The 25,160-nt window shown below is 60.2% G+C and overlaps 1 protein-coding gene across 3 annotated transcripts; it reads left to right on the top strand.

The window, feature by feature from the left end:
* The first annotated feature begins 1,570 nt into the window (after positions 1-1,570).
* BCORL1 (BCL6 corepressor like 1) lies at positions 1,571-24,770 on the top strand. 3 transcript variants are annotated; one of them, XM_079318736.1, is made up of 14 exons: positions 1,571-1,703; positions 8,778-8,916; positions 11,246-11,336; positions 11,575-14,148; positions 14,417-14,591; positions 15,047-15,127; positions 15,272-15,721; positions 17,005-17,234; positions 17,320-17,526; positions 17,615-17,781; positions 17,899-18,044; positions 18,894-18,971; positions 22,263-22,416; positions 23,382-24,770. In XM_079318736.1, exons 2-14 carry the CDS (start codon positions 8,831-8,833, stop codon positions 23,656-23,658), a joined length of 4,716 nt encoding a protein of 1,571 aa, XP_079174862.1. In that variant the 5' UTR covers positions 1,571-1,703; positions 8,778-8,830; the 3' UTR covers positions 23,659-24,770. The 3 variants fall into 3 exon arrangements, with proteins under 3 accessions (XP_079174862.1, XP_079174863.1, XP_079174861.1); XM_079318737.1 differs by lacking the exon at positions 1,571-1,703 and adding an exon at positions 2,802-2,937; XM_079318735.1 differs by lacking the exon at positions 1,571-1,703 and adding an exon at positions 7,546-7,566 and having other exon boundaries at positions 8,778-8,921.
* The last annotated feature ends 390 nt before the right edge of the window (positions 24,771-25,160 follow it).

Genomic DNA, 25,160 nt, shown 5'->3' with positions numbered 1-25,160 from the left:
GCACCGCCCCGTTCCGAGTCCACCCCGCAGCGCCGCGGGGCCCGGCCCCGGGAAGCCCCCGGCAGCCCTGCCCGCCCCTGGGGCCGCTCCAGCCGGAGCGCGGTGTCACCGCACGGGCACCGGGGACACCGCGGCGGCATCGCGCCCCCCGCCCGCCCCGGGACCGGCCGCTCCTGCCCGTCCCCGTGCAGCCCCCGCGCCGCGGGCCGGGAGGGGGGGCCGGGTCCCGCCCTCCCCTCCGTGTCCTGCGGGAGCGGGGACCCCCCTCAGCTGCCGGTACGCGGGGCCAGGCGGAGGGGCCGGGGCGAGGGGCGGCGGGAGTGCGGCGGGCACGGGGCGGTGCTGCGCGGGGCCCGGCACAGCCCGGGGCGGCGTGGCCGGGCAGGGCCGGGCCGGGCAGCCGGTGCCCGCACGGCGGGGCCGCGCCAGGGCGCTGCGAGGCCGCCGGGCTCCGAGGCCCCGTGCGGGCGCCGGGGGCGGCGCGGCCGCGGGCCGGGCGAGGCTGTCAGCGGCGGGGCGGTGCGGGACGGTGCGGAGCGGGCCCGGCCGGGCACCACCGGGGGTGCGGCGGCCTCCGGGCCTGCGGGCCCCGGTGCCGCGGGCGGGGGCCGGTGACAAACTTGCGGCCGCCGCGCCGTGCCGCGCCATGCCGCTCGGTGCCCCGCATGGCGCGGGGGAGGCGCCTCGCCCCCCGCCCCGCAGCGCAGCGCTGCGCGCCCCGCGGGGCATCCAGCCGGAGGGGGGGCGGACCCGGGGGGGTCCGCACGGGGTGGGGGCCGCACGCCCACCTGGGCTGGGCTGGGCTGGGCAGGCGGATCCGCGTTTTCTCAACCGGCCTGGCCCCGATGCACCCCGGGGACACCCACTCACCACCCTACGGCCGCGCCCAGCGGTGGGCACCGGGCTGGGGGTACCGGGCTGAGGGCAACGGGGCGGGGGGCTGCGGGGAGTCGGGCATCAGGGCTGAGGTCTCTGGGGTTGGGGACATCGGGACTGCGGGCACCGGAGCTGCGTGCGCCGCGCTCGCCGTGCGCTGCCCGTCCGGCTCTGCCCGCTGTCGGGCGCCCGGCGCTGCCCGGGCGTGGAGCGAGCGCCCGCCTCCGCTGCCGCCTCCTCCTCCATCCTTCTCCTCCCTACGGTGCGGAGCGATCGTCGCTCCCCGGTGCGGGAGCCGGTGCCCCGGCGCGGGGTCGGGCGGGCGTGTGTGTGTGTGTGTGTGTGCGGGCGCGTGTGTGCGTTGGGCTCCCCCCGTGCCGAGCCACTCCGCTCCGCTCCGTGCCGAGCCGAGCCGAGTCGAGCCCCGGGCGCGGCGGTCTCCCGCCCCCCGCCCCTCCCGGGGCCGCGCCGGGCGCGGAGCCCCCTCCCTCCCCGCGCTCCCTCCCTCGTTCCCTCCCCGCGCCCGCCCGTTCCCTCTCCGGACCGGCCCCCCCGCGCGGGCCGGGGCGCGCGGCACGCCGGGACCCGCAGTCCGCGGGGCGGCTCGGCGGCTCCCGGCCCCGGCGGACGGACTACGGCTCCCGGCGTGCCGCGCGGCCGCGGCTCGCTCTCGCCCTCACACTCCGGCTGCCGCTGCCAGTGTCTCCTCCGCCGCCGCCGCTGCCGCCGAACCGCCGCTCGCAGCGCCCGGGGTCCGACCCGCCGCCCTGGGGCAGGGGCCCGCCCCGGCCCGCCGCCCCCCGCCGCCAGCCCGCCTCGGGGAGCAGGTGCGTACCCAGCGCCCCGCGCCGCCCCGCGCTGGACCCCGGCCCCCGCTGCCCGGGCACCCCGGGCCCGCGCCGCCCCGCACCCACGGCACACGGGGGCAGCCGTGGGGGAGCGGCTGGCCCGACCCCCCCCTCCGGGCCGTCCGGACGGGATCTCCATGGAAACGGTCCCGGGACACCCCCGGGGGCTGCGGTGGGGCGGCGCGGGGGGGGGGGGGTGTGCGGCCCGGGGGGGAGCGGCGACGTCCTGCGACGGGACAGCGGCGGGGGCGCGGCGGCCACTGACAGCGCCGGGCGGGGGGCAGCGGGCGGCGGCGGCGGTGGCGGCTCCGCTCCCCGCCCCGCGACGGCGCGGCGGTGCTGCTGCCCTGCCCGGCACGGCACGGCTGCTCCGGCACAGGCGGCACCTGCCGCTGCTGGCGGGGCGGTGCGGGGGGTCCCGCGGCGGGGCGGGGCGGCCGCGCAACGCGGCGCTCCCGGGGCGGCGGTGGGACGGCGGCGCCCGGCGCTCGTGGAGTTTGGCGGCGTGGCCCGAGCCCGGCCCCCGCCGTGCCCGGGGCCGGTTCGGCTGCGGGTGCCAGGCGGTGGCGGAAGAGCCCCTCCCCGGGGGCAGCGCGGCGGCCGCCGCCACCTCCATGTCCGGGGCTGCCCCGTTGCGGCAGCGCGGGGGCCCGGCCGCGGCCGCCGGGGCTGCGGGACGCTCCGCCGGGGAGCGGCCCCTGGGGCAACTGTTGAGCCGGGGGGCTGCGGGCGCGGGGCAGCGCGGCGGGGCCTGGCCCCCGGGGAGGCTGCGGGGTGCGGGGCGCAGCCCCCCGGAGCGGCCCCGCGTCCCGGGAAAGGGGGGGGTGCGCGCCCCGGGGCCGCGGGTTGTGCCGGGGGCTCGCGGCGGGACGTGCCGCGCCTCGGGCGGGGGGCTCCCGGGGATCCCCCGCGGAGCCGGCCCCGGGGCGGGCTGCGGCCGGGGCCGGGGCGGTGCCGCTCCGTGCCGACGCCCCCCGACGCCCGGGGCGGGGCGGCGGGGGCGGCCGGTCCCCCGCCCGTGCCCACGGTGATGGCCGGACAGCGGCAGGACCGGGCGAGGGAGGCGGCGCTTCCTGCCGCCCTCACCGGGGAGGAAACCGGCCTTTCCGCGGCAGCGTGCCGGTACCGGGAGGGCTCCTGGCTCCTCGGAGAGCGACAGCGGTGCCCTCATCCCAGCCTGGGTGAGGCCGGCTCGGAGCAGCACCGCGAGAAGGTCTGTCAGGCTAAAATAGGGACGAAGTGAGTTTCTACTGTCACAGAGCATCCGCTCTCTGGCACCCTCCTCCCCTGGAGTCCGGGGATGAGTGCTCGGGCAGGGCCGGTGCATCCCGTGCCCTTCGCAGCTCCTCTGCATCTCTTTGGCCCTGTCTGCAGCAGCTTTCCCTTCCCTTTCTTCTCTTCCCTTCCTTCCCTTCCCTGCCCGCTGTGCCGCTTCCATTGCCCTGGCCACCCTTTGGGTTTGGGTGGTCCAAGTGCCAGCGCTGGCTGGAGGCTGCGTGGCGCCAGTCGAGGACAGCAGCTGCACGGCTGTCACCTGGGTCTGGAGGCGCATTCCAGGTGTCAGAGCCCGGGCTCCAGCGGGGTTTGGCCTTCAGAGCTGCCCTTGGGACCTCTGGGCTCTGGAGCTCCAGCCTGGCTCCCAGGCATGGGAGGCTGCACTCTGCTTTTGGGGTTTTGGATGATGTGCACCTTGTCAGAGACATTTTTGAACATTGTCATCCCTTAATGGCTCTTTTTCAGTCCTTAAAAATGTGCGGGCTTTGGTGGGGGCAGCCCGAGTTTAGTGACACCAGTTGTCCAGCAGCTGGGACCAATTATCACGGCACTGCCCGGCGTGCAGCAAACTTTTTTTTTTTTTTCTGAAATAGGGACGGATTTTTTTTTTTTTCTTTTTTATTTCCAATTCATCGTGCCGAGGATCTATAATTACGTGTGGTGTTACTGTTTCTTTAAATCAGCTTAAGCAAATGCGTGTAGGCAAAGCCTGGCTCAGCTCCGCAGCGGCCGGGGCGGCTGTGCAGGCAGCGGGGAGCAAACCCAGTTCGGGGCCGCCTCGCCGGCCACCGCTCTGCCCAGACTGCCCCAGAGGTGGCCTGGCCCCTCCTTGCTGGCTTTTGTGCCACTCTAGTCATTCCTGGTCCATTCTCCTACAGTTTCTGACCTCTGCATGAGCAGTAACATAACGTAGGATAGACTGTTCTCTTTTTCTTTTTTTTTTCAGTTTTCTTGTTTATATTTTTCCCTCGTTGCGTATTGTGCCCGCTGCAAGTCCTGTGATAGGGCCATCACATGTTTTCTGATTTAATTTTTTATTTAATTTTTAATTTTTTGCCAGCAGTTTGCTCAGCCAGGTTTTCCAAAGTGGTGCTTGGGGCCGAGGTGCTGGGGGCAGGTCTTGGGGTTGGTGCTCGCTCCGGCCCTCTGCACCTCCAATGGACACCAGACCATCACATTTCAAAACAAATAGAATTCCTTGCCTGCGTTACTAATGGCAACAAAGAATTGCCAAAGTGAACAAACTATGGCAAGGGAAGGAGACCTGGCTGTGGCTGCAGAGCGTTCCCTTCTGTCCCCCCTGACCCCCGGGAGGAGCTCAGGGCACATCCCACCCCATTCCTGCCAGAGTGGCCAGCTGTGCTGAGTGCTGAATCCCACCCGAGTTTCCAGCAGCTGACCTCGTTTTATATTTTGTAGCCACCCAGGGGATAAAACCCCCCTTCCTGACGGGTTTTGTTGCTCGGGAATGACTGTTTCAAAGGTGTCTCCCGCGGGTGTGTTTCCAGGGTCAAAGTGCATTGCTCCTGGCCTTCCGCAGTGTCCCCTGGCCACAGGAGTCACACGCTGCTGTGGGAGGGCAGCCACGGCATCCTCCCCATCTCCTGCTGCCCAGGGATGGGCTGGCCCTTCTCTGTTCCCTAGGCTGGGAGGTCCTTGTCCTTCCACTCAGTGCCTGCATGGAGACAGCACTGACTGGGCAGCATTTGCTGTGTCCAAGTGACCCACACTGGGATTCCTGGAGTCAGCTCATGCTGTGGCTGCTGCTCATGCAGGGGGAAAGGCAAAGCTGGTGCTCTCCCTGGGTGAACCTGTGCCACTGTGTGAGCTCCCTTTGCTGCCTTTTGGCTCTTTGCTTGCTGCTCTCCCACCTGTGTTGGGATGATGTGCCTGCCCAGAGCAGGCATAGGGAATCCAGGTCCTGGGGAGGTTGAGAAGGCTGGCTGGTGGTGTTTCAGTACCTGTCCAGGCAGGGTGCAGCAGGACACTGCTCCATCTCTTGGTGTGTAGCTCACGTGCAGGAGAGGAAGGGAAAGCCCTTTGAAATCCGAGTGGTTTTAGTACTTGGAAATGGACAGAGCAGGAAAATACATGGAAAGCCTTTGAGGGGGATCAGGGCAGCATGGTCCTGCAGAGGGGTGTGTTTGCACCGTGGAGAGGTGATTGGCACAGGCTGTCTCTGGGAGGAGCAGGGAAAAGCCCCCTTCCCACACTGGTAGGCCTGGCTCTGTCACAGGTGGATGCTGTAGGAGGTCATGGCTCTGGGTAATCTGATCAAAGTGAGTTAGACCAGGTGGCAACAGAGTTGTGACATCTGTGAGGGCAAACACCAACATCACCAGACTCCCCAGTGAGAAGCAAACCCTTGGCTATCCATGACTGGCAGCTTGGTGCCAGTCTGAGAAGCTGCTTTATGTGTTTGCCAGTGCAAGTGTTTGAGGAGCTGAGAGTTGTCAGGCTGGGGACCTGATGGGGCCAAGGGATGGCTGTCACTGGTAAAAAAGGGTGGCTTGCAGAAGGATGGCTTCAGAATCTACTCTGCACCCCCTTTGCTGTTAGTGCTGCAGTGGGAGGTGTGACTGTGAGGGGTGCAGGAAGCAATGAGGCAGCCTCACTTCAGGCAGCTCAAGTTGGGATCCCCAGGAGCCAGGGAACAGGCAGGGTTTAACAAGGTCAGCGTGGAGGTGGCATGGGCTTAATTCTTGTCAGCAGTGGGAGCTGGCAGGTGAATGCTGGGGGAGCCTGTCCTGGAGCCCTTGCTCAGCCTGCCCTGGAATGATGGTTGTCTTGGGGCTGTTGGGTTTTCATTGCAAGGAGGACTTGTCTATAATGAGATAGTAGTTAAAAAATGTCCATTCCTGAAGAACTTTATCTCAGGAAACTTGTTTCCATAGCCGTTCAGCAATATTTCAGAAGAGTAATTTCTTGACTTAATCCAAGGGAGCTTCCATATGTAGCCAAGTCCTCACAAACCTGAGTAAAAGCACGCTTTCACTGCAAGGAAAACATCTGCTTTGCTTTTCCTGGAGCCTGGAAGAGGCGGGTTTGCAGAGTAGCATCGTTTCCTTTTGCAAAACGATGAGAAGAGTTGCCTTAATGAACAAAATCCCCTTTTCTTTTAATTTGCCATTATCGTTTCATTGCAAACCTCTTGGAGGGCTTGTCGTCGGAGGCAACTGTGTTCAGCACCTTCCTTGGTCACAGTTTTGTTTGGGGAGGTGAAGGTGCTTTAATAGTGTATGAGCTTCCCCACGCAGAATGCCTCGATGTTCTTACTTCATTCTAAACTCGTTTTCTTTGGCGTTAATTAGAATTGGCTGAGCACCTATTTAGCTAAATCAAAATAAGACTGTGGTTTCGTATACACTTCCTTTGGCAGACGTTGTGGATTAAGTAGAGTCTGTGCCAGGCTCTGCCCTCTCTCCTTCTTGGTGAAGCTGATCTAGGAGCTGGTATAGGTTAAAACCAGTTCAGCCAGGAAAAAAAAAAAAAAAAAAAAAAGAAAAGAAAAGAAAAACAAGTGTTTTAAACAGAGATCAAGTCCCTGGTCAGGTATACTGGGATACTGCAGGGCTTCAGTGGCATGACTGAAGCGGTGAAGGGAGAGAAGAGCTTCAACAGTTTCTCAACAGCTTCTTCTGCTCGAAGACAGGCATGTGAAGCCATGCCCTAGTTGTGTTCTCCAAGGGTTTCCTACGAGTTTAATTACATCCCTTTAATGTCGCTTCCAGCTGCACCACTATAGTTGGGAGATCTGCTCACTTTGTGACTCGGCTAACAGTGTTCTGACCCAGCAGGCTGCAGTGGCTCTCTGGTTCAGTAGTACATGGGGATGCTGCTCATCCCTGCATTTCCCACTGAACTTCCTCCTCTGCCTTTCTAAGGATGCTGTTGCTCCACTGGTTTGTGCTTAAACCCACGTCTGGTGCTCGGCCCCTGTTTTATTCCTTCTCCGAGTTCATATCTGGATTCTTTTTTCTTTTCTGTTTTTCGTCTCCTGTGAAATGCCTGCCTTTGGCGTGTGTCCCACTTGGTCTGTAGAGGATAGAGGCCAAGAATCCACAGAACAGAGTTGATCTCTGTCACTATGTCCTCCCACCTCTCCTCTTGTGGCCGTCGTTCCGGCTCTTTTCTCCAGCGCTTACTCGAGCACTCCAAACGTGCTGTTCCTTCCAGCTGCTCGTAGCACCCCGTTATCACTCCTCCCTTGCCAGCCCTATTCCGGGGTCACGCCTGATCTCTGCTTGTCCCCAGCTCCACGTCGTCCATCCCCTTTCCCCGGGGCACAGAGGGTCGCTTTGGATTCCTCCTGGAACATCTGTCCTGCTGCTGTGCTTGGGGGCAGAACCTTCCTCCTCCCCTTCTTTCAGTTTAGCCTAAGATGGTGAAATCCCCGCAGATTGTTTGTTCCCCTATTTCCTTTATGTTGCATTTCTCTCCAAGCATCGAAAGACTCCTCCCCTTCCTGCTCCAAGCCACCTCGTTCTCTTTGGGTATGACCCTGCTCTCTGCCTCGGCGTCTGCCCGTCTCCCCCATCGCTGCCGAGCATTTCTCCCGGCTCACAATGTGCGTTTTTAGCAGGTTTCCCCGCTTCCCCTGACCTCTGATTTCCGTGCGCTGTTTGCTTACTGGTGCCCTCGTACGTGCAGATGGGTCCGTCGCTTTCTCTGTGGCACACCGGCTGCCTTGCTCCCGTTTCTCCCGAGTGCCTGGCCCCTCTCTCCTGCTGCTCCTCGGGTCCCCAGCGCTGGCCGGGGCTGCGGCGGGGACACCCGACAGGTCTGCTCAGCCCCGTGGCTCGTCCCTTGGCCGGCAGCTCCCTGCCCGGCTCCCGTGGTGGCACAAGCTGCCGCTCGTCCCGTGCAGAGCTGGTGTCGCCAGGAGTTTGTCAGGGAAGACAGCCGACAGAGATTGGGGATCACGTGCTGCTTCCAGCTAATTCCCACTCCCACCGCTGCACCGGCAGCGTTGCCGTGGCTCTGTGCCTGCTTTACCCTTCAGGGCTTGGTATTTCCCTGAACCTCCTTGACAGCATCTCTCTCCCTTTCGCAGTCAATCCTGCTTGGTTTGGCTGAGTCCACTTGTTAGCACAGGAGATCCTCTCTTCCTCCTCTGCCTTTTCCCTGGAGCAGCAGAGCTCCTCAATGCTCCAGCACCCAACGCTGCACGATTGGCTGCAACACTCTCCCCTGAAAGCTCCACCCAGCCGACAGTGCCTCATGGATGTGCCTAAATCTCTGGATTCCCTAGTGTTTTCCACCTGTAACTCTGAAGAAAACCAGCACCTTCCTCACGGAAGGAGGGGATAAACCCTCGACAGCACCACTGGCAAACCTCTTCTCCCTCCAGGAGCCCTCCCCTAGGGCCTGCCGTGGGCTGCTTTAGGAGAGTCCTGTGCAGCCTTGAAGTTTCAGTGCTGTAAAAGGGCATCACCTTGTACAGCTCTGCTTGGCGTCTTCTGGTGCTGGAGGTTCCTCTGCAGGGAGAGGGAAAGTGGGGGGATATTTCAAAGGATGTGTGAGTGTGCAAAACTTGTGTAAAACTCTCGTGGTAACCAGCAGCTTTTTGGCAATAACACTGTTTAATGAGAGGGTGATTGGACAGTGGATTTTGTCCAAAGTCACTGCTAATTCCTCCTAGCCCTCTTTCAGACCTGTGGCATCCCAAGGTGGTGTTCCCCATCTGCCTGGCAGCAAAGCTGGGGATGAGTTTTCCAAAAGGGAAGTTGAATGGATCATCCCAAGGAGAGTTCCCAACCCTCTGCTTCCCTTTTGCAGGCAGAGTGGTCCCTGGAGCCCCAGCAGGTCCTGGAGGGTGAGGAGCAGCTGTCATGATCTCTACAGCACCTCTGTACAGCGGGGTGCACAACTGGACCAGCACAGAGCGGATTCGCATGTGTGGCCTCAACGAGGAGAGGTGAGGTGCGTGGGTGGCAGGCAGGGGAGGGGAGGCACGAGAAATCCCACTCGGGTCTTTGGGGAGCCAGCTGGTGCTGACTCAACCCCTTTTTACTGGGGTCTAAAGTGGCCTGAAGTGCAGATGAGACGCAGGGAGGGGTTGGATGTGTTGGATGTGCTGGCATTTTGGGGGTCCCCACATGCTGTGCCGCAGTGAGGAGTGTGCTGCAGGTGTCAGCAGAGGATCTCTTGCCCCTGTGTGGTTATGTTGCCTCCACAGCTTTGATGCTGACAGGGCCAAGTTGTCTGCACCTTCTGTTGGCCTTACTGGACCTGTGCTCTCAATGGCCAAGAAAGGGAAAGAGCTTGAACTAAAAGCTTCTGGTGACCCAGGAGGGTTTGTGCCAACCAAATGATCAGATGGGAGGGTTTGACTTGCCACCAAACAGGGGATTAGGGAAGACTAGTGGCTGGGAGGTAGGATCGATCAAGCCAAGCTCTGTGGCTTTGCATCGCCTGTTCATTCCCGTGCTCAGGCGTCTTGTTCTCAGAACCGACTAGTTTGTGGCTTTCTCAAGGCCACCGCGTCTGTTCCATGCATTTGCCAAAGCCGGGCAAGTTTTATGTGCACAGAGGCAACGTGTGGCTGTCACTGCTGGTCGCGGGTGCCAAGGCTTTTGGCAGGCATCCCCCGAGGCCGGTGAGCAGGGACGCGCCGCAGGTCTGGCTCGGGCAGAGCTGATCTGCCGCCCGCAGCCCCGCTGTGTCCCGCAGATAAGCGCTGCCGTGGCCGTACCGGGGAACCGAGCCTCCGGCGCTGCTCCCACCTCACAACAAGCGTCACATTCGGAGATGTTCTGGCAGGGCGGGGTGCTGCGACCTCCGGCTCTCTGATCCCCGATTCCCATCTCATTCCTTGGGCCCCGTTTGTGCAAGCCGTGCCCCGGGAGGAGCCGCGGCAGGGCCGGGGAGACACCGCGCACCGCCCTCAGCTCTGCTCCGGGCCGGGAATGTCCGGGAATGTCCGGGAATGTCCGGGAATGTCCGGGAATGCCCCGTAATGACCGGGAAGCTCCGGGAATGCCCGGCCGGGAGCGCCGGGCCGGGCGGGCCCCGCGAGCGGGCGGGCGGCTGCGCTCGGGCTCCCCCTGGCGCTCAGCTCCGGCCCCGCTCCGCTCCGGGACCCCCCGACCCCCGCCCGCTCCGGGACCCCCGGGATCCCCGACCTCCGCCCGCTCCGGGACCCCCGGGGCCCCCAGGGACCCCCCGCCCGCTCCGGGACCCCCGGGATCCCCGACCTCCGCCCGCTCCGGGACCCCCGGGGCCCCCAGGGACCCCCCGACCCCCGCCCGCTTCGGGACCCCCCGAGACCCCCCGGGATGCCCGACCCCGCCCGCTCCGGGCTCTCTCGCCCCGCCGCCATCCCCGGCCCGTGACCGCCCCGTCCGGCAGAGCCCTGCGGGGAGTGGCCGGGCTGTCACGGAGCCGGAGGGCAGCGGGGATAGCACGGAAACAGGGTTCTGGCAGTGGGGGAACAGAGCAGGGTCCTGCTGCAAGTGGTACAGAGGAGGATGCTGGCACTGGGATTAGGAAGCAGAGTGCCAGAGAGGCAGCCCAGAGCGAGATCCTGGTGCTACAGGGCCCCAGCATTGGGGGTACTGAGTCCAGAGACAAATCCTGTGCCCACAGCTCTGTGTCTGTGACTGTCAGGACGTAGGAAGCAAATCCAGCTGAAATTATGTCATCAATAGAATCCAAACTCGAGCTGTTTAGTGCTGGCAATAGCAGCTTGTCCCAAGCAAAACACCGAGGAAGTGCTGTCCACTGAATACCAGGAGTGTCCCGAGGAGGTCACAGTCCTTGTCCTGAAGCCCAGAGGAATCACATTCCAAAGAGAAAGGGTCCAGACATGCTGGCCAGCAAGACATGGCACATGTAAATGGCCATGGACACCAGCTGCTCCTGTCCAGGCCTCCTGAGCCCGGAGAGCTTTGGCACCAGAGGGAGATCCGCACTGGCAGCTCAGCTGGGCTGGGCTGGGGGTCCGAAGACAGAGAGGAGGCAGGAGGAGTGGGAATAAGGAGGAAGAGACAAGGATGAGACTAAGGGGAGGATGAAGGATGGAGAGGTGTGGTGGGACAGAATGGGAAAAGGAGGAGACAAGAACAAGTGTATGGCACCAGGCTGTGACACTGGGAACGGCTGGGCTGGCTCATGGTGAGGCTGGGTGGCCGTGGGTAAGGAAGGTGCACAGCTGCTCCACTGTCCCACACAGAGGGACATGGAGGGGTGGAATTCTGGGAGGGTATTTTGGAGTTTCCTAATGCTGTGTCTTCTTCCTCACCTAGGAGAGCCCCCATTTCTGATGAGGAGTCAAAAACGAGCAGCTCCCAGCACTTGGGGTCTCAAGAGTTTTGTGTCAGCAGCAGCCTTTCCGAGGTGAGCTCTTTGGATCCAAGAAGGCCATTTCCTGATGGAACAGGCCAAGCAGGAGCATTTTCCCTAATGGATTCATAGACTCCTTCTTGAGAGGGGTGCAGTGAGGCAAAGCCGTGCTCTCCTTTGGGCAGAGCTGTCTGCTGATTTTGTCTCTGTGTCCGGGGTGGGCAGATTCTTCCTGCTTCCCAGGATGCCACTTGCTCAGCTCCCAGGAACAGCTTCTCCCTTCTTGCTGCAGGTGGAGCTCACAGCAGTCAGCGGTGGTGGCAGCGGTGCCCAGGGGCTGGATGCTGATGGCAAGGTGGAGGAAAAGCTTGGACCCAAACTGGAGGAGCAGCCACCTGATCCCAACCCAAACCTGGAGTGTGTGGGAAAGACTGTGACAGATGACACCCTGGGCCCTCTGGCAGGTCAGGGGGATGGCAGAAGGCAGGAGCCAGCGACCCCCAGAGCTGTGGAGCAGGAGAGCAGCAGTGCTGATGCTGCCTGGACGCCGGCAGATCCTCCCAGTGACAAGCAGGCTGATGCTGCCCCAGCCTGCTCCGTGCCTCCAGAGAGTGAGGCTGCTGAGGGTGAGAAAGGCCCCCCGAGCACTGCAGCACCAGGGCCAGGCGTGCTGGCAGAAGGGACATTGTCTGTGGTTGTCTCCAGCTGCAACACCTCTGCCTCCACTCCTGCCACCTTCACACTGAACAGGGTTTGCTTTCCCACCTCTCAGGCCCCTGCTATGCAAAAGCTGCCCCTGTCCTTCCAGGCTGGGGCTGTGCTGAGCCCCAGTCAGTCTCTGGTGTACATCCCCCCTCCCAGCTGTGGGCAGCCCCTCAGCGTGGCCACGCTCCCGGCCACCCTGGGGGTCTCCTCCACACTCACCCTGCCCGTCCTGCCCTCCTACCTGCACGAGCGTTGCCTGCCGGGCATCATCGCTTCCCCAGAGCTGCGTTCCTACCCCTACACCTTCTCTGTCACGAGGCCCTTGGCTTCCGATGCCAAGGTGGTGTCTGTGGAGGTGAATCAGCTCAGCTGCCCCCCACCCTTGGGCGGGAGCAACGCTCAGGCTGCCGCTGAGAGTGCTCCCCTGCCCAGCAGTGGCCTGGCCTTGCCCTCCAGCCAGGCTCTGCCAGCAGCACCAGCCCCAGCTGGGAGCGCTGCTCCCTCCTCTGGCACCGCCGTGCAGGCCAGAGCCCCGGCAGCTCCCGAGCCGCATGCACCGGGGGCTGCCACCTCCCTGTCCCCCCTCAAGTCCCCTCCCCAGCTAGAGCGTGAGATGGTCTCATCCCCAGAGTGCAGCGAGATGCCTCTGGATCTCTCCTCCAAGTCCAACCGGCAGAAGCTGCCTCCCCCCAGCCAGCGCAAGACACCTCCCATGCCCATCCTCACCCCCGTGCACACCAGCGGCAAAGCGCTGCTCACCACCGTGCTCTCCAAGTCGCAGCGCGCGGCGCAGGCCACGGGCAGCAGCGTCACCTCGTGCCTGGGCACCACGCCGCCCCTGGTCATCTTCCCCGAGTTCCTGCGCAACGGCGAGCAGGGCTCCTGGGTGAAGAACACCACGCTCATCAGCACCATCCCCGGCACGTACGTCGGCGTGGCCAACCCGGTGCCGGCCTCACTGCTGCTCAGCAAGGACGCGGGTGTGAGCCTGGGCAGGGACCTGCGCCACCTGCCCAAGCAGGAGCCCATCTCCATCATTGACCAGGGCGAGCCCCGCGGCGCTGGCGTCCCCTGCGGGAAGAAAGCCAACCAGGCTGGCACGGAAGGACAGCAGGATCCTGCCAGGAGACTCCTTCACGCCAGAGTCGCTCCAGGAGCTCCTTTGTGCCAGTCCAAGGACATCACCGCCTGGAATCCCGTCCAGGGAAGTGTGTACCCGCGGTGCCCCATCAATGGCAAACCTTCCAACCCTCAGCTCCTGCCTCTGGGCTGGTCTCCGTACCATCAAACCCCACTGCTTTCCATCGGCATCTCTGCGGCGGGGCAGCTGCCCGTGCCCCAGAGCAGCCCCTGCCAGTCAGCTGGGGCGGGCGAGCTGCCAGCGTTTCCGAGCGCGCAGCCGGCCGAGCCCGGCGCGGCCACCCAGAGCCTGCCCGAGGAGCTGCCCCGGCTCCCGCCCCAGCAGCAGGATGCTGCGGCCAAGAGCAAGAACTGCCGGGTCCTGCCCAAGCCCTGCGAGGAGCCCGCCAACCCAGCACCGCTGGAGGCAGGTCCAGCTCTCCAGACCAGCGCGCTGGATGGGAAAGGGGGGAAGGGGAAGCTGGACAACGCTCCAAAGAGTCAGGAGTGCACTCAGCCGGAGGCTGACTCCGGTCAGGAGAGCAGCGCACAGACTGAAGCTCCCCAGGGGAACTGTAGCCTCAAACAGTTGGATGCAAAGCCCAAAAACCAAGTGTTGGCGGCCTATTTGTCGCACGAGCTGCCGGCAGCGGGGCAGCAGGGCCTGCGGATGGTGCCCGAGGTGCCCACGGACGGGCAGCGCAAGGAGCCGGGCTGCGAGGGCTCCCAGGAACCCCCAGCCACCGAGCCCCTGCCGTGCGTGCAGCAGGTGGATCTGTGCAGGGTCAAGAAGGAGCGAGTGGAGTGCGAGGTGTCCTTTCCCTCGGTGACCTGCCTGCGGGCCGGGGTGGCTCCCCAGGCCTTCCCCGAGGCCAAGCTCAAAGGAACAGGGCAGATCAAGCAGGAGGGTGGCACACTCTGCAAGGCCAAGCGGCAGCACGACGGGGACACCAGGCAGAGCCACAAGAGACTGAAGTGCCAAGGCCAGGACAGCAAGGAGTCCCCGAGCAAGGCGGGAAGCCGGAGCACTCATGGCCGGAAGGTGCGTGGGATGGACTGGGACCCCTGGGTCAGGGCAAAGGTGGGGCTGTGGGAGAGCAGGGAGCTCCCATGTGGGAAAAGCTGAGGGCACAGGGCTTTCTACCTGGCTATGGTGGAATGTACCTGTGCTGCACATTGTCCAGGGCAAAAATGCCAAAATAGCTGCAGGGCACCAGCATAATCAGTAGAGATGGAGTTTTGTCTTTTTTGTGCTACTCTGGCTCAGTCAGTGGGAAGCTCTGGTTTCAGCCCATGTCCTCCCTTCACAGTGGCAAAAACACCACGACAATCCACGTGAGGTTGGCAAGCAGGAGGGCCGGGAAGGCCGGGGCAGCCTGGGTGCCAGCACGGATCACAACAGCCTCAGGGTAAAGCGCAAGCGCCGGAGGGCAGCCAAGACAGAGTGCCCATCCCTGGCTCACCGCGGAGACAGCCACGAGGAAGGTACTCCTGGGGATGGCCAGCGGGGTCCTCCGGGGTCCCCAGGGGCCAGTCTGCTGCTCTCCTGAGGCCAAATGGCCTCTGGAGCTGGGTTGGGATCCAAAACAGAGATGCAGGTAATCAGACTCCCAGAATGGAGGAGGCTGGAAGGAACCTTAAAGCTGATCTTGTTCCACCCTGCTGCCGTGGGCAGGGGCACCTTCCACTAGACCAGGTTGCTCCTAGTGGAGCCTGGCCTTGGCATGGCGCATCCCTCACCTCTCTGGAGAACCTGTGCAGGTGTTTCAGCACCCTCATTTTCAGAAACTCCTTCCCTGTGTCCAATCTAAACCAACCTCCATTCGTTTAAAGCCATGCCCTTTGGCCCATCGCAGCAGCCCTGCTGTGGTGGCACTGCACTGCCCTTCCCACATCCCAGGTGTGTGATCTCTTTTCTCAAGGCTGGCTTTTCCTCACAGGGTACTTGGAGAAGAAGCCCAAGAACAATTTCCGGGATTTCATCCCGGTGGTGCTGAGCAGCCGGACGCGCAGTCAGTCGGGTGAGCTGCTGCCCAGGCCCCTTGTGGCAGTCCTGCTGGCACTGGGAGCATTCCCTTTTCACCTTGTCCCTGCATTTTGTCCTGCTTGGAGCTTTGTGGATCCTCTTGGCTTTTTTTTCAGCTAGAAATCCCACTTTATTGCAGGAAGCATCGCTGGCTCTTCTGCTGGTGTGACGGGAGAGTGTGATGTGAGTGGTCAGGAGACTTCACTATTGCTGGAGGAGGATCAGGAAGAAGAGGAAGAGGAGGAGGAAGAGGAGGAGGAGGAGGAAGAGACATCCTTGAAACATCGCAAGCTGCGCAAATCGCACAGGACATCCCGCTGCCACAGCCGCAGGGACAGGGACAGGGACAGGTCTGTGTCCGAGAGGAACAGCTGTCACACGAGGAGGAGCCGGGAGCTGCCCTGGAGAGCAGAATCTCCCAGGCAGTTGTGGGAGCCCAACGAGGAGGAGGAGGAGGAGGAGGATGGCCACATCAAGAGGAAGAAAAGGAGACGGCAGAAAAGTCGCAAGTACCAGACGGGGGAATACCTGACGGAGCGGGAGGAGGAGCAGGTGGGGTATCCCCACCGGAGGCGGAAATCCAAAGCAGGTACAGCCTGGGAACGGGGCTCTGCTGCTCAACTGGGGAGCAGCCTGGGAATTTTGGTTATGTGCGGAATTTTGCGGGGGATTTGGTTTTTTAAATTTTTTTTGTAATGATGGAACTGCCTAACTTTTAATGACTTGGTGGCCGCAGCAATCAATCAGCTCTTCTTTCAAAAACATTTACAGTAGGTTCCAGAGCAGTAAACAGCAATTTGTGTGGCTAATTAGACACTGATTTTACCCTTGGATTAAGATAGAGGGCGTGGAAAATGAGAATGGGACGAGGTAGCACAGTGGAATATTTCTGGACAAGCAGGGCCCCTGGAGCCACACTCAGCAATCTGTGCTAGCACAGGGGGATGCAGAGCCACCCCAATCCAACTGAGCTGCTCCTGGCTTTGTCTTGCTCTGTGAGTGCCACTTGCAGCCTTGCACCAGGGAGCACAAGGGTGACAGGGTGCAGTGATGGGGGATCCCCCTTTGTGGTTTGTAGGTGTGAGGAAGAACAGGCTGTGCCTGCCTGTGCCCACCTGTGCCACTGTTCCTGCTGTAGTTTGGATTCAGAAGCTGTGGCCTGGAGCTACCTCCAGTGGCAGTGGAGTCCTGAAGTTCTCTCCATGCTGTGCAAAGTCCTTTCCTCTGTCTCTTTTTAACTGATCTCTTACTCGTTTCATGGGGTGCTGCAGGATTGAGTGAGCAGGATTCCACCATTCAGGGAAGACAAGGCTGGATTTCCCTTGAGGAATCCTGGTGCTTCCTAACTGGATGCATGTTAATGAAATCTTAAATGTACTGCTTAACTTCAGGAGAAGATGTGAGAAGGCAAGGCAGGGCCTGTTATGTTTAGGCAGCAAGCACTGAGTATTCACAGACAGCTCCTGCCTCTCTAAGACATATCCCAATGAATTCTGCTCCTATCTTCCCCTGGGTGTCTCATGTTCATGATGAGTCCATCCCAGATGGGAGAATCTGTGTGTTCTCTCTGCTTCTCCTTCCTTCAGTGCCCCTGGAGCTGGATTTAGAATCGTGGAACCTCAGAAAGGTTTGGGTTGGAAGAGACATTAAATCTTATCCAGTTCCACCCCCTGCCATGGAACTCCACTATCCCAGGGTGTTCCAAGCCCTGTCCATCATGGCCTTGGACACTCCCAGGGATGGCACAGCCACAGCTGCTCTGATTTATGTGCAGCTCTCAAAGATGGGCAGTTTGTCTTGCCTGGTGGCGAAGATCTGGATGACCTTCAGTGTGGTACCTAGAGAAGCTCCTGATTCACATTTCTCCTTTAGACTGCAGGCACCGAAAGCAGAAGGAGTCTGGGAAGGGCAAAGGCACAGAGCTGCAGCTGAGGAGCAGGCTGTCCCCATCCCCCAGGAAATCTCAAGCATGCACGGACTTTCGGAATGGCTTCTTCCTGGAGCACTCTGACAGCTCTCCTGTCCAAGAAGAGCTGGAGAAACCGTCAGGAAAACGCAAATGTAAAACCAAACACCTGGCAGGGATCTGTGACGAGGGGAAGGTACGGCTTGAACGGTCAGGGGAGAAGGGGATTCCTGTGAGTCGTGACCACACGTGCCAAGGAGTTGTGTTCCTTTCTTTCCCAGGGGAAAGGCTGCTGCAACCAGCCCAAAACTTGCTCTCTGAAGAAGCCCCAGGACTTGTGCACGCTCTGTAAGTCCCATCGAGCCGGCGCGGGGAGCTGCCCCGAGCCGCCCCCGGCGCAGAGCGTTCCTCCCGGGGCTCGGCGGCTGATTGTGAACAAGAACGCGGGGGAGACGCTGCTGCAGCGAGCAGCTCGCCTGGGCTACAAGGTGAGTGCTGAGCCCTCCCTGCCGCGCATGCCCCGCCCGGCCGGGCCGGCTGTCACAGCCCCGCTCCCGCTGCCGCTCCGCCCCGCAGGACGTGGTGCTGTACTGCCTGCAGAAGAAGAGCAGCGACGTGAACCACCACGACAACGCGGGCTACACGGCCCTGCACGAGGCGTGCGCGCGCGGCTGGGTCGACATCCTGCACATCCTGCTGCAGCATGGCGCCAACGTCAACTGCAGCGCCCAGGACGGCACCCGGTGAGCCAGGGAGCAGGGCGGCTCCTTCAGCTGGGTCAGCACCAGGGTGATCCTAACCCAAAGAGAATCTTGACCCTTCATGAACTCCCGGCCCCTTTGTGCTCCTGCCCCTTGCAGGCCGATCCACGATGCGGTAGCGAACGACAACCTGGAAACCATGTGGCTCCTCCTTTCCTATGGTGCTGATCCCACTCTGGCCACGTACTCCGGGCAGACAGCAGTGAAGCTGGCCACCAGCAACGTGATGAAGCGCTTCCTCTGTGGTGGGTGCCAGGCCTGGGGTCACAGTGCTCCACACCTTCCCCTCTGGCAGCATGCAGGGCCAAATCTGCACAGTCTCAAAGAGCCTGAGCAGAAAATGGCTCAGTCTTTAGCTCTGTCCCGTTGCACAACCATGTTTTTACCACCCAGACTTCAATTATAGAATTGTATGTGTTTCCTGCATAGGATACAAATCACTTTTCAGTTTTCCATGTGCAAGGAGATGGCTGTGCTGTGGTCACACAGCTAAACAGTGCTCTGCTTGGAGATGCTGTTCCACACTCCCTGGTTCTACTGCTTCGCCTAAGGGAACACATTTTTGTTGCCAAATAATGCTGCCTTCTGTGGCAAAAGAGCCCTGCCCAAATGCTGCTGCTGGCAGAAAGGGCCTTTTTGGATCCCTATGGCTGCATTTGGTGCCATTTCTGTACACACAAGACAAGTGTTGTGGCTTCTCCACAACAGCAAGGAAGGGACAGCCAGAGCTGGTTCCCAGACAGAGACAAGACAGAAAATCCCCAGTGTTGAAAAAACTGTGTTTGTCCAATGCCTATGTGAGCTCAACTACTCACACAGGTTTTGGGGATGGGTCAGGACTGCTCTACAAATCTTTCTTTCCAAGTCACTTCACACTGTCTGTTGTTTTCCCTTTTCTGCTCCCATTTCCTGGCTGGGGGCCTGGGCTGGTGCCCACTCCTGAGTGGAGACACCCTTCCTGCAGCTGTGGTTCAGCTTTTGCCATAATGTCCAAGTGGGGAAAGCAGCAGGGGTGAAACAGCTCCCCTGGATCTGTGGCTGTGCACTCCAGGATGATGCTCAGAGGATTAACCCTGTGGATTTCCCCTCTCTAGATTACCTGTCAGACCTGCAGGGCCGCAGTGACGGAGACCCTGGGACAGCCTGGGATTTCTACAGCAGCTCCGTGCTTGGTGAGTGCAGAGCAGGAGGTGATGCTGTGTGAAACACATCAAAAAACCCTTGAGGTTTGGCCTCGTCCCTCTCTACTCATGCTTGGGTAGGGACCTTGCCCTGAGAGGGAGTTGCTCCTGGCAAGGACTTCTTTGGGAAGATGAATGTGCATCCCTGTGAGTGCAGGACTGGGTGCCAGGTGCTGCTGGTGATTCCTGAGGGTCTTTGGTTGTTGATCCCAAGCACATCATTCTTGGAGCAGTTCTTGTTGATCCCCTGCTAACTGGTCACCAAGGAAGGTGAAGGATGTACTTATCCCTTCAAGGTGTAGAAGTCTTGAACTTCCAGGTTCCCAGAGCTGCCCATCTCTCTCCCCTGCTTTGGAGAGGAGATGTTCATCCAGAGGAGCTCCTGTTCTTACAACACCAGGTATTTTTCACAATGAAGGGCTGACTTCTGCCTTTACTGTCACTTCCTCAAAACTGTGGTTACAATGAGGATGTTCTGGATCTGACATGGGCCAGTTGCACACTGGAGTCCCCCCAGCCTCTTCCACGCTCCCGAGCTCTCTGTAAGGACTTGGAGCATTTCCCCTGGCAGGCTGAGGCTGCTGGTTGATTGCAGTTGCTCACCTCCATACTTCCAATATCCTTCTAGAAACAAAACCAAATCTGATACATTCAGGAGGTGCTCTGGGTAGAGGACTTGTCCTTGGAGGACCCTGATGTCTTTCCATTCCAGAACAGGAGGAATTCTGCACTCCTGAGAGTGCAGTTTGTAGGCTGCTGCACCTGCCAAGGGAACAGTTCAAACCTCAGCCTCCTTCCTCAGAATTTCTCACTCTCAAGGCTGTCACAGCCTTTACAAAGAGAAGTAGCCATTCTTTTAATTTATTTTAAAAGATATTTTTTAGGATACTACCCATTTTGATTTACCACTGCTTCCCTGCTGCCCCATCCACGGGGTATTCCCAATGCTGCCTTTGGGAGGCTGCCTGGCAAGGCAGGAGCTAACCCAGCTGGGAAGTGATCCCTTGCCCTGCCAGGTCTGTTTCCAGCAGACACAGGAAGGGAAAGGACCCTCCTCCCCATCCTCCTGGGATCAGTTTACAGCAGCAGCTGCGGTGCCAGCCCCATGTCACCTGTGCTGTGCCAGGCACTGCTGCTGGACACTGCCAGAGCTGCAGGAAAAGCAGGATGCCCAAGCCTGGGACATGGGCTGGTTTCTTTACAGCCTGTTCACTGTGTGTCCTGAAATATCCCTTTCTGGCTCAGGTATCTCAGCAGTCACCTGGGGTCACCTGGCACAGGTACAGCCCAGGGCAGGGAAGTAGCTGGTTCTGCTCTGGAACAACTGAGCTGCTCTCAGTCATCACAGGCAGCAAACAACTCTCCTCCTCCAGTGGATCTGTCCTTTGAAATCCCCCTTTCCATCAGCTCCACCAGCTGAAGCACTGTACATCCCTCAGGGTACAGGAGAAATCCCAGGCCCTGCTTGAGCTGTTCCTATTCTTTGAGGCAGGAATGCTGGCCACATTTTCCTTGAGGTCTGCAACTCTCTGGGGGCAGAAGGATAATGAAGGAAGCCAGGATGTGGGATCTCTGAGGTGTGGAAAAGTCATCAGAGTCCTGCACTTGGTGCTGCTGGAGCTCCAGATACAAATTCCCAGTCCAGGGTTTGTATCCACCTGGGACAGGCATTGTTGTGCCTGATTGTCTCCCCCGGGGGTACAGAATGTTCCTGTCCTTGTCCCAGCCTTTGCAGGGGCAGACAGACAGCACTGAGCTTTCAGGACAGACAGCAAGCCCTATTTTTGCCACATTAAATGCATTTAATTATTTTTTTCCGAGTTGCTCAGGAAATCTGAGGTTTTTCAGTGATGGCATCTGAGCTTCGCCAGCAGCAACATTGGATCAATAACCACGTCACTTATTTTTGTCCTGTTCTACAGCAAGTTTGGACCATTTCAGCACTCTGTTTCTTAGGGAATTTTTTTGCCTTGGCATCATTACGAAATTACTGTTTTTTCCCCAAGACCCTGCCTGAGCCAGTGTGTCCTGTCATCTGCTGTTGTTCCTCAGTTGGAATCTCACTCGTGCTGGGTGAGCAGCTGGGTGTGTGAAGCTTCCTCATGCAGCACACCAGAAGATTTTCATTTTTTCAGCCTTTTCTCTTGTGGGGTTGAACTTTTGCATGATTGGTTTATTTGCTCAGGGGAACATTGGGTCTCACTGCTTTCTGTAGAATCTAAACTGTCTTATCTGGAAGTTTTTTAAGTTCTCCTGTATTACCTCAATGGGACACCACCACTCTGCAAACTTAAGACTGTTCCCACCTCTTCATAATAAAATCCAGGCAGTAAGCTTCTCTTCATCAGGATCTTTTCAGATTGGTAAATAGGGAAGATAACCTGATTTTAAATTATTTTGGATCCAGCCTGCTGTCCTCCATCCCCTCTGGACACAGATACTGCTGGAGTTCAGATGAGTCCTGGAACAACCAGGCAAATTCTCTGTCATAGAATCATGCATTGGTTTGAGTTGGAAGGGACCTTGAAGCTCATCTTATTCCACTCTTCTACCATGAGCAGGGACACCTTCCACTGTCCCAGGTTGCTCCAAGCCCCTTCCAGCCTGGCCTTGGACACTTCCAGGGATCCAGGGGCAGCCAGAGCTGCTCTGAGCCCTGTGCCAGGGCCTCACCACTCTCATAGGGAAGAACTTCTGTATATCCACCTTCAGTTTCCCCTCATGCTTGTTGCTTGGTTGGATGAGTCTCTGGTGGCACTGCATTGCTGTCCTTGCTGGGACAGGTGCTGGCTGCCCTGGATCACCTGCTGGAGGTTCTGAGGGTGGAGAAGCTCTTGAGGAGCAGAGCGCTCGCTGTGCCTTCCCTGCTAGGGCCTGTGCAGGCAAAGCCTCTCTACATCCACCTCTCACTTGCTGTTCCAGGCTCTTCCAGGCTGAGGAGGTCTGTGCTGGCATGGGAGAGGGGCTAAGGTCATTTTGGGGTCTAGCAGTGGGGTGGCTCATGGTGCAGGCTGTGTCCTGTCCCACCTGTGGGACCAGAGCACACCTGAGCTTCCTGCCAGGACTGGGGTTGTTCTCCCACCTCACCTGGCCAGGGAGCAATCTCTGCTGGCAGAGCAGCCAGCCCTTGCTCCATGCTCCTCTGGCACCAGGGGCTGGAGGGGAGCAAGAGGGTGCAGTTCTCACATGGCTGCAGGAATGTTGTGGGAAGGTGGCCGTGGCCAGGGGGTGCCAGCAGGGGCTGGGTGTGACTGAGCAGTGCCAACCTGTGTCCTGTTGCAGAGGGGAAGGACAGCATTGGCTGCGACCTGCTGCTCAACCCTCCAGGGAGCTCAGACCAGGAGGAAGAGGAACAAGAAGCAGATAACTTCATGTTTGAGTTCTCAGACAAGCCACTGCTTCCCAGCTACAACCTGCAAGTGTCCGTGTCCCGGGGGTGAGTGCCTTTCCTGGAGCACAGAGCAGCACCACAGGTGCCTGGTTGTTCCAGTGGGGTTTAAGAGCTGCTTGTGGATCTCAGGTGTTCTTTTTTCATAGAATCATCACAGAATGGTTTGGTTTGGGAAGGGCCTTACAGCTCATCCCATTCCACCCTCCATGCTCTTCATTAGACCAGGGGGCTCCAAGCCTCATCCAGGCTGGCTTGGGCACTGCCAGGGATGGGGTGGCCACAGCTGGGAAGTTATGGCTGTGGCACTGGGGAAGCACTGCCTGGCTTGGCACAGCCTGGAATGTTCTCAGGGAGCAGGGAAGGCTTGTCATGCCCCACCTTCCATGGCCAGGCATATCCTGCTGCCCTGAGTGTCCCTATGTCAGGAAACTCCCTTCTCTCATCCCTGTCATCCTGCTTCTACGCCCATGTTCCTTCAGCAGCAGCTCATACTGATGTCTCTGGGATTGTTTCCTTTCCATCACGGCTAAATCAGTCCCAGCACTGGAGCAGCACTGCCACCTGCACTCCTGTGACACAGTAGCTGCTGCTGGGGCAGAAGGGTGGCTTGGAAGAGGCAGCAGCCAAAGCACTGTTTTTCTGTGCAGCAGATTTCTGTGCCTGCCAGTGTCTGTCCATGCAGAGGGACACATGCAGCCTGCCCTCCAGCAATAAACCACACCAGAAGCTCCATTTCCTGACCATGTGGCTTATTCCTGGCAGGGAAGCTGCCAGGACCTTGTTGAAGGCAGGACTTTTCACACCTCTGTCCCTGGCTGGCTGTGAGTGTTTAAAAAAGCTGTGACCTGTGAGGCTGTGATCAAACCCAGTCCCTGGGCTCCTGAGGGGAAGCAGCAGTGGAGAGCAGTGCCAGGGCCAGAGGGGAGGGCCGGCCTGCCAGGAGGGCAGGGGGTCAGGAGCCTGCAGCCCCTCCAGCCCTCTAACCCTCCGTGCTCTTGCCATCCCCACAGGCCCTGCAACTGGTTCCTGTTCTCCGATGTGCTCAAGCGCCTGAAGCTGTCTTCACGCATATTCCAGGCTCGCTTCCCGCACTTGGAGGTGGCCACGCTGCCCCGGGCAGAGTTCCACCGGCAGGTGTCCCTCAGCCAGGTGCTGGCACAGGAGGAGGTGCCGGCCAGCCCTGAGCCGGCGCCGGGCACGGCAGAGACTGTGGAGCTGGTGCACTACGAGCCCGAGCTGCTGCAGCTGCTGGGCTCAGCCGTGGAGTACCAGGTGTGGAGCAGCTGACGGGCACCGGCCACTCCCGGCATCACGAGGCAATAATAAAAGGACCAAGGGGAAGCAGCTCTCTCAGCGCCAGCAGCAGGGGCCCGAGCCTTTGAGCAGCCGCTCCTCCCATCCTCAGGGTCTCCACCAGCTGGGGAGGGAGGACCCTCGCCTCCAAGGACTGGCCGAGGGCCCCCTGCCGCGAGCAGTGGTGGTCGCTGCCGCCTGCTGCAGCTCCGGTGGGTGATGGAAGCCCCTGCGCTCAATGGGGGCTCAATGGGGCACGAGGGGTGCGAGCCGCCGCCCCTCCCCACCGGACCCCACGGAACTGCACCTCTCCATTCGCCCTCCCCATCCCGATGTCTTCCATAGTATTTATTTAATTAGTATTTAATTTGTAATGTTTTCTTTGTTTTTTTGCTGAGTCTGTATCACTGTGATGGTGAGCTCCGGGCTGTGGGATGAGACCGTCCCCCGCCCCTCTCCAGCGTGCCCCGAGGCCAGCCCGGCTCAGGGGTCCCCACAAGCCAGGGGACAATCCCTTCCCTTGGCTTGGGAGCTGGCTCCTGCTGCCAGCGCTCAGCCGGGAGCCAGCCCTGCTGCTCCATCCTCTGCCGTGCTCCTTCCTCCATCTCATCCGTGCTGCTGCTCCCTGTGCCCCGCTTCGGCAGCTTGTGCCCCGCCCCAGGCTCTGTCCCCAGGGCAGCAGCCGCCCCTCGCCCCGCTCCCCTCGCCCCGCGCTGTCCCGGGAGCGGGTGCGGGTGCGGGTGCGGGCGGGCTCCTCCGCCTCGGGGCCGGTACAGTTTTATTGTACAGGTGCTAACAGGACTGAGGTCGGGACAATCGGGGGATTTCTGGCTCTCCCCGCTCCGCAGTGGGAGCCTTGGGTGAATTTTTTTTGTTGGTTCGTTTTTCTTTGTGTTGTGTTTCTCCCCAGCCAGGGCAGGCGTTTCCCCCCTTGGAGCCCCGCTGCCAGCCTTCTCCCGGGGGCCCGGCAGCACCTTCTTTAAGCCAAGGGTTTTTTTGCCTTTGGGTGTGTATTCTGGTTGCTCTTTCTGATTTCTGTTTTATTATATGCAGCAACAGGCTGTGGTGTCAAAAACACTGATGTACAGAAAAAACCTGCATCAGGCTCCCTGGCTCCTGCCTTTTTTTTTCTTTCGTGTTTTAGGCATATTTCTGTGCTTGTCAGCCTGAGTCTGTGGCTCAGGGAAGGGAGAGGGGAAGTGGCCTGTGGGACCTGCAGGGCCCATGTGTCTGCACAGCTGCAAAAACAGGGAGACTCCACTGCTCCTCCCAGTTTCCTGCCTGATCCTGGTTCTGGAACTCTGCAGCCAAGCCCAGCCATCCCCAAACACAGATGTGCGGGTAGCCCTGTCTGGTCCCTGGCTGCCTTTACTCACCACAGTGGGAGCAGAGGGAGCTCAGGACACTGCTGTAGGTTTGTTATTTGTTCCCTTAGAAAGGGCAGCAGGATTGCCCTGGTGGCAGGACTAGGAAGAAAGCTTTGCCCACACACCACC

The sequence above is a fragment of the Erithacus rubecula genome (assembly GCF_903797595.1).
Source record: "Erithacus rubecula genome assembly, chromosome: 15".
Classification (NCBI taxonomy): Eukaryota; Metazoa; Chordata; class Aves; order Passeriformes; family Muscicapidae; genus Erithacus; species Erithacus rubecula.
Note: the sequence above shows the minus strand (reverse complement) of the source record. Positions and strands in the feature narration are given on the sequence as shown.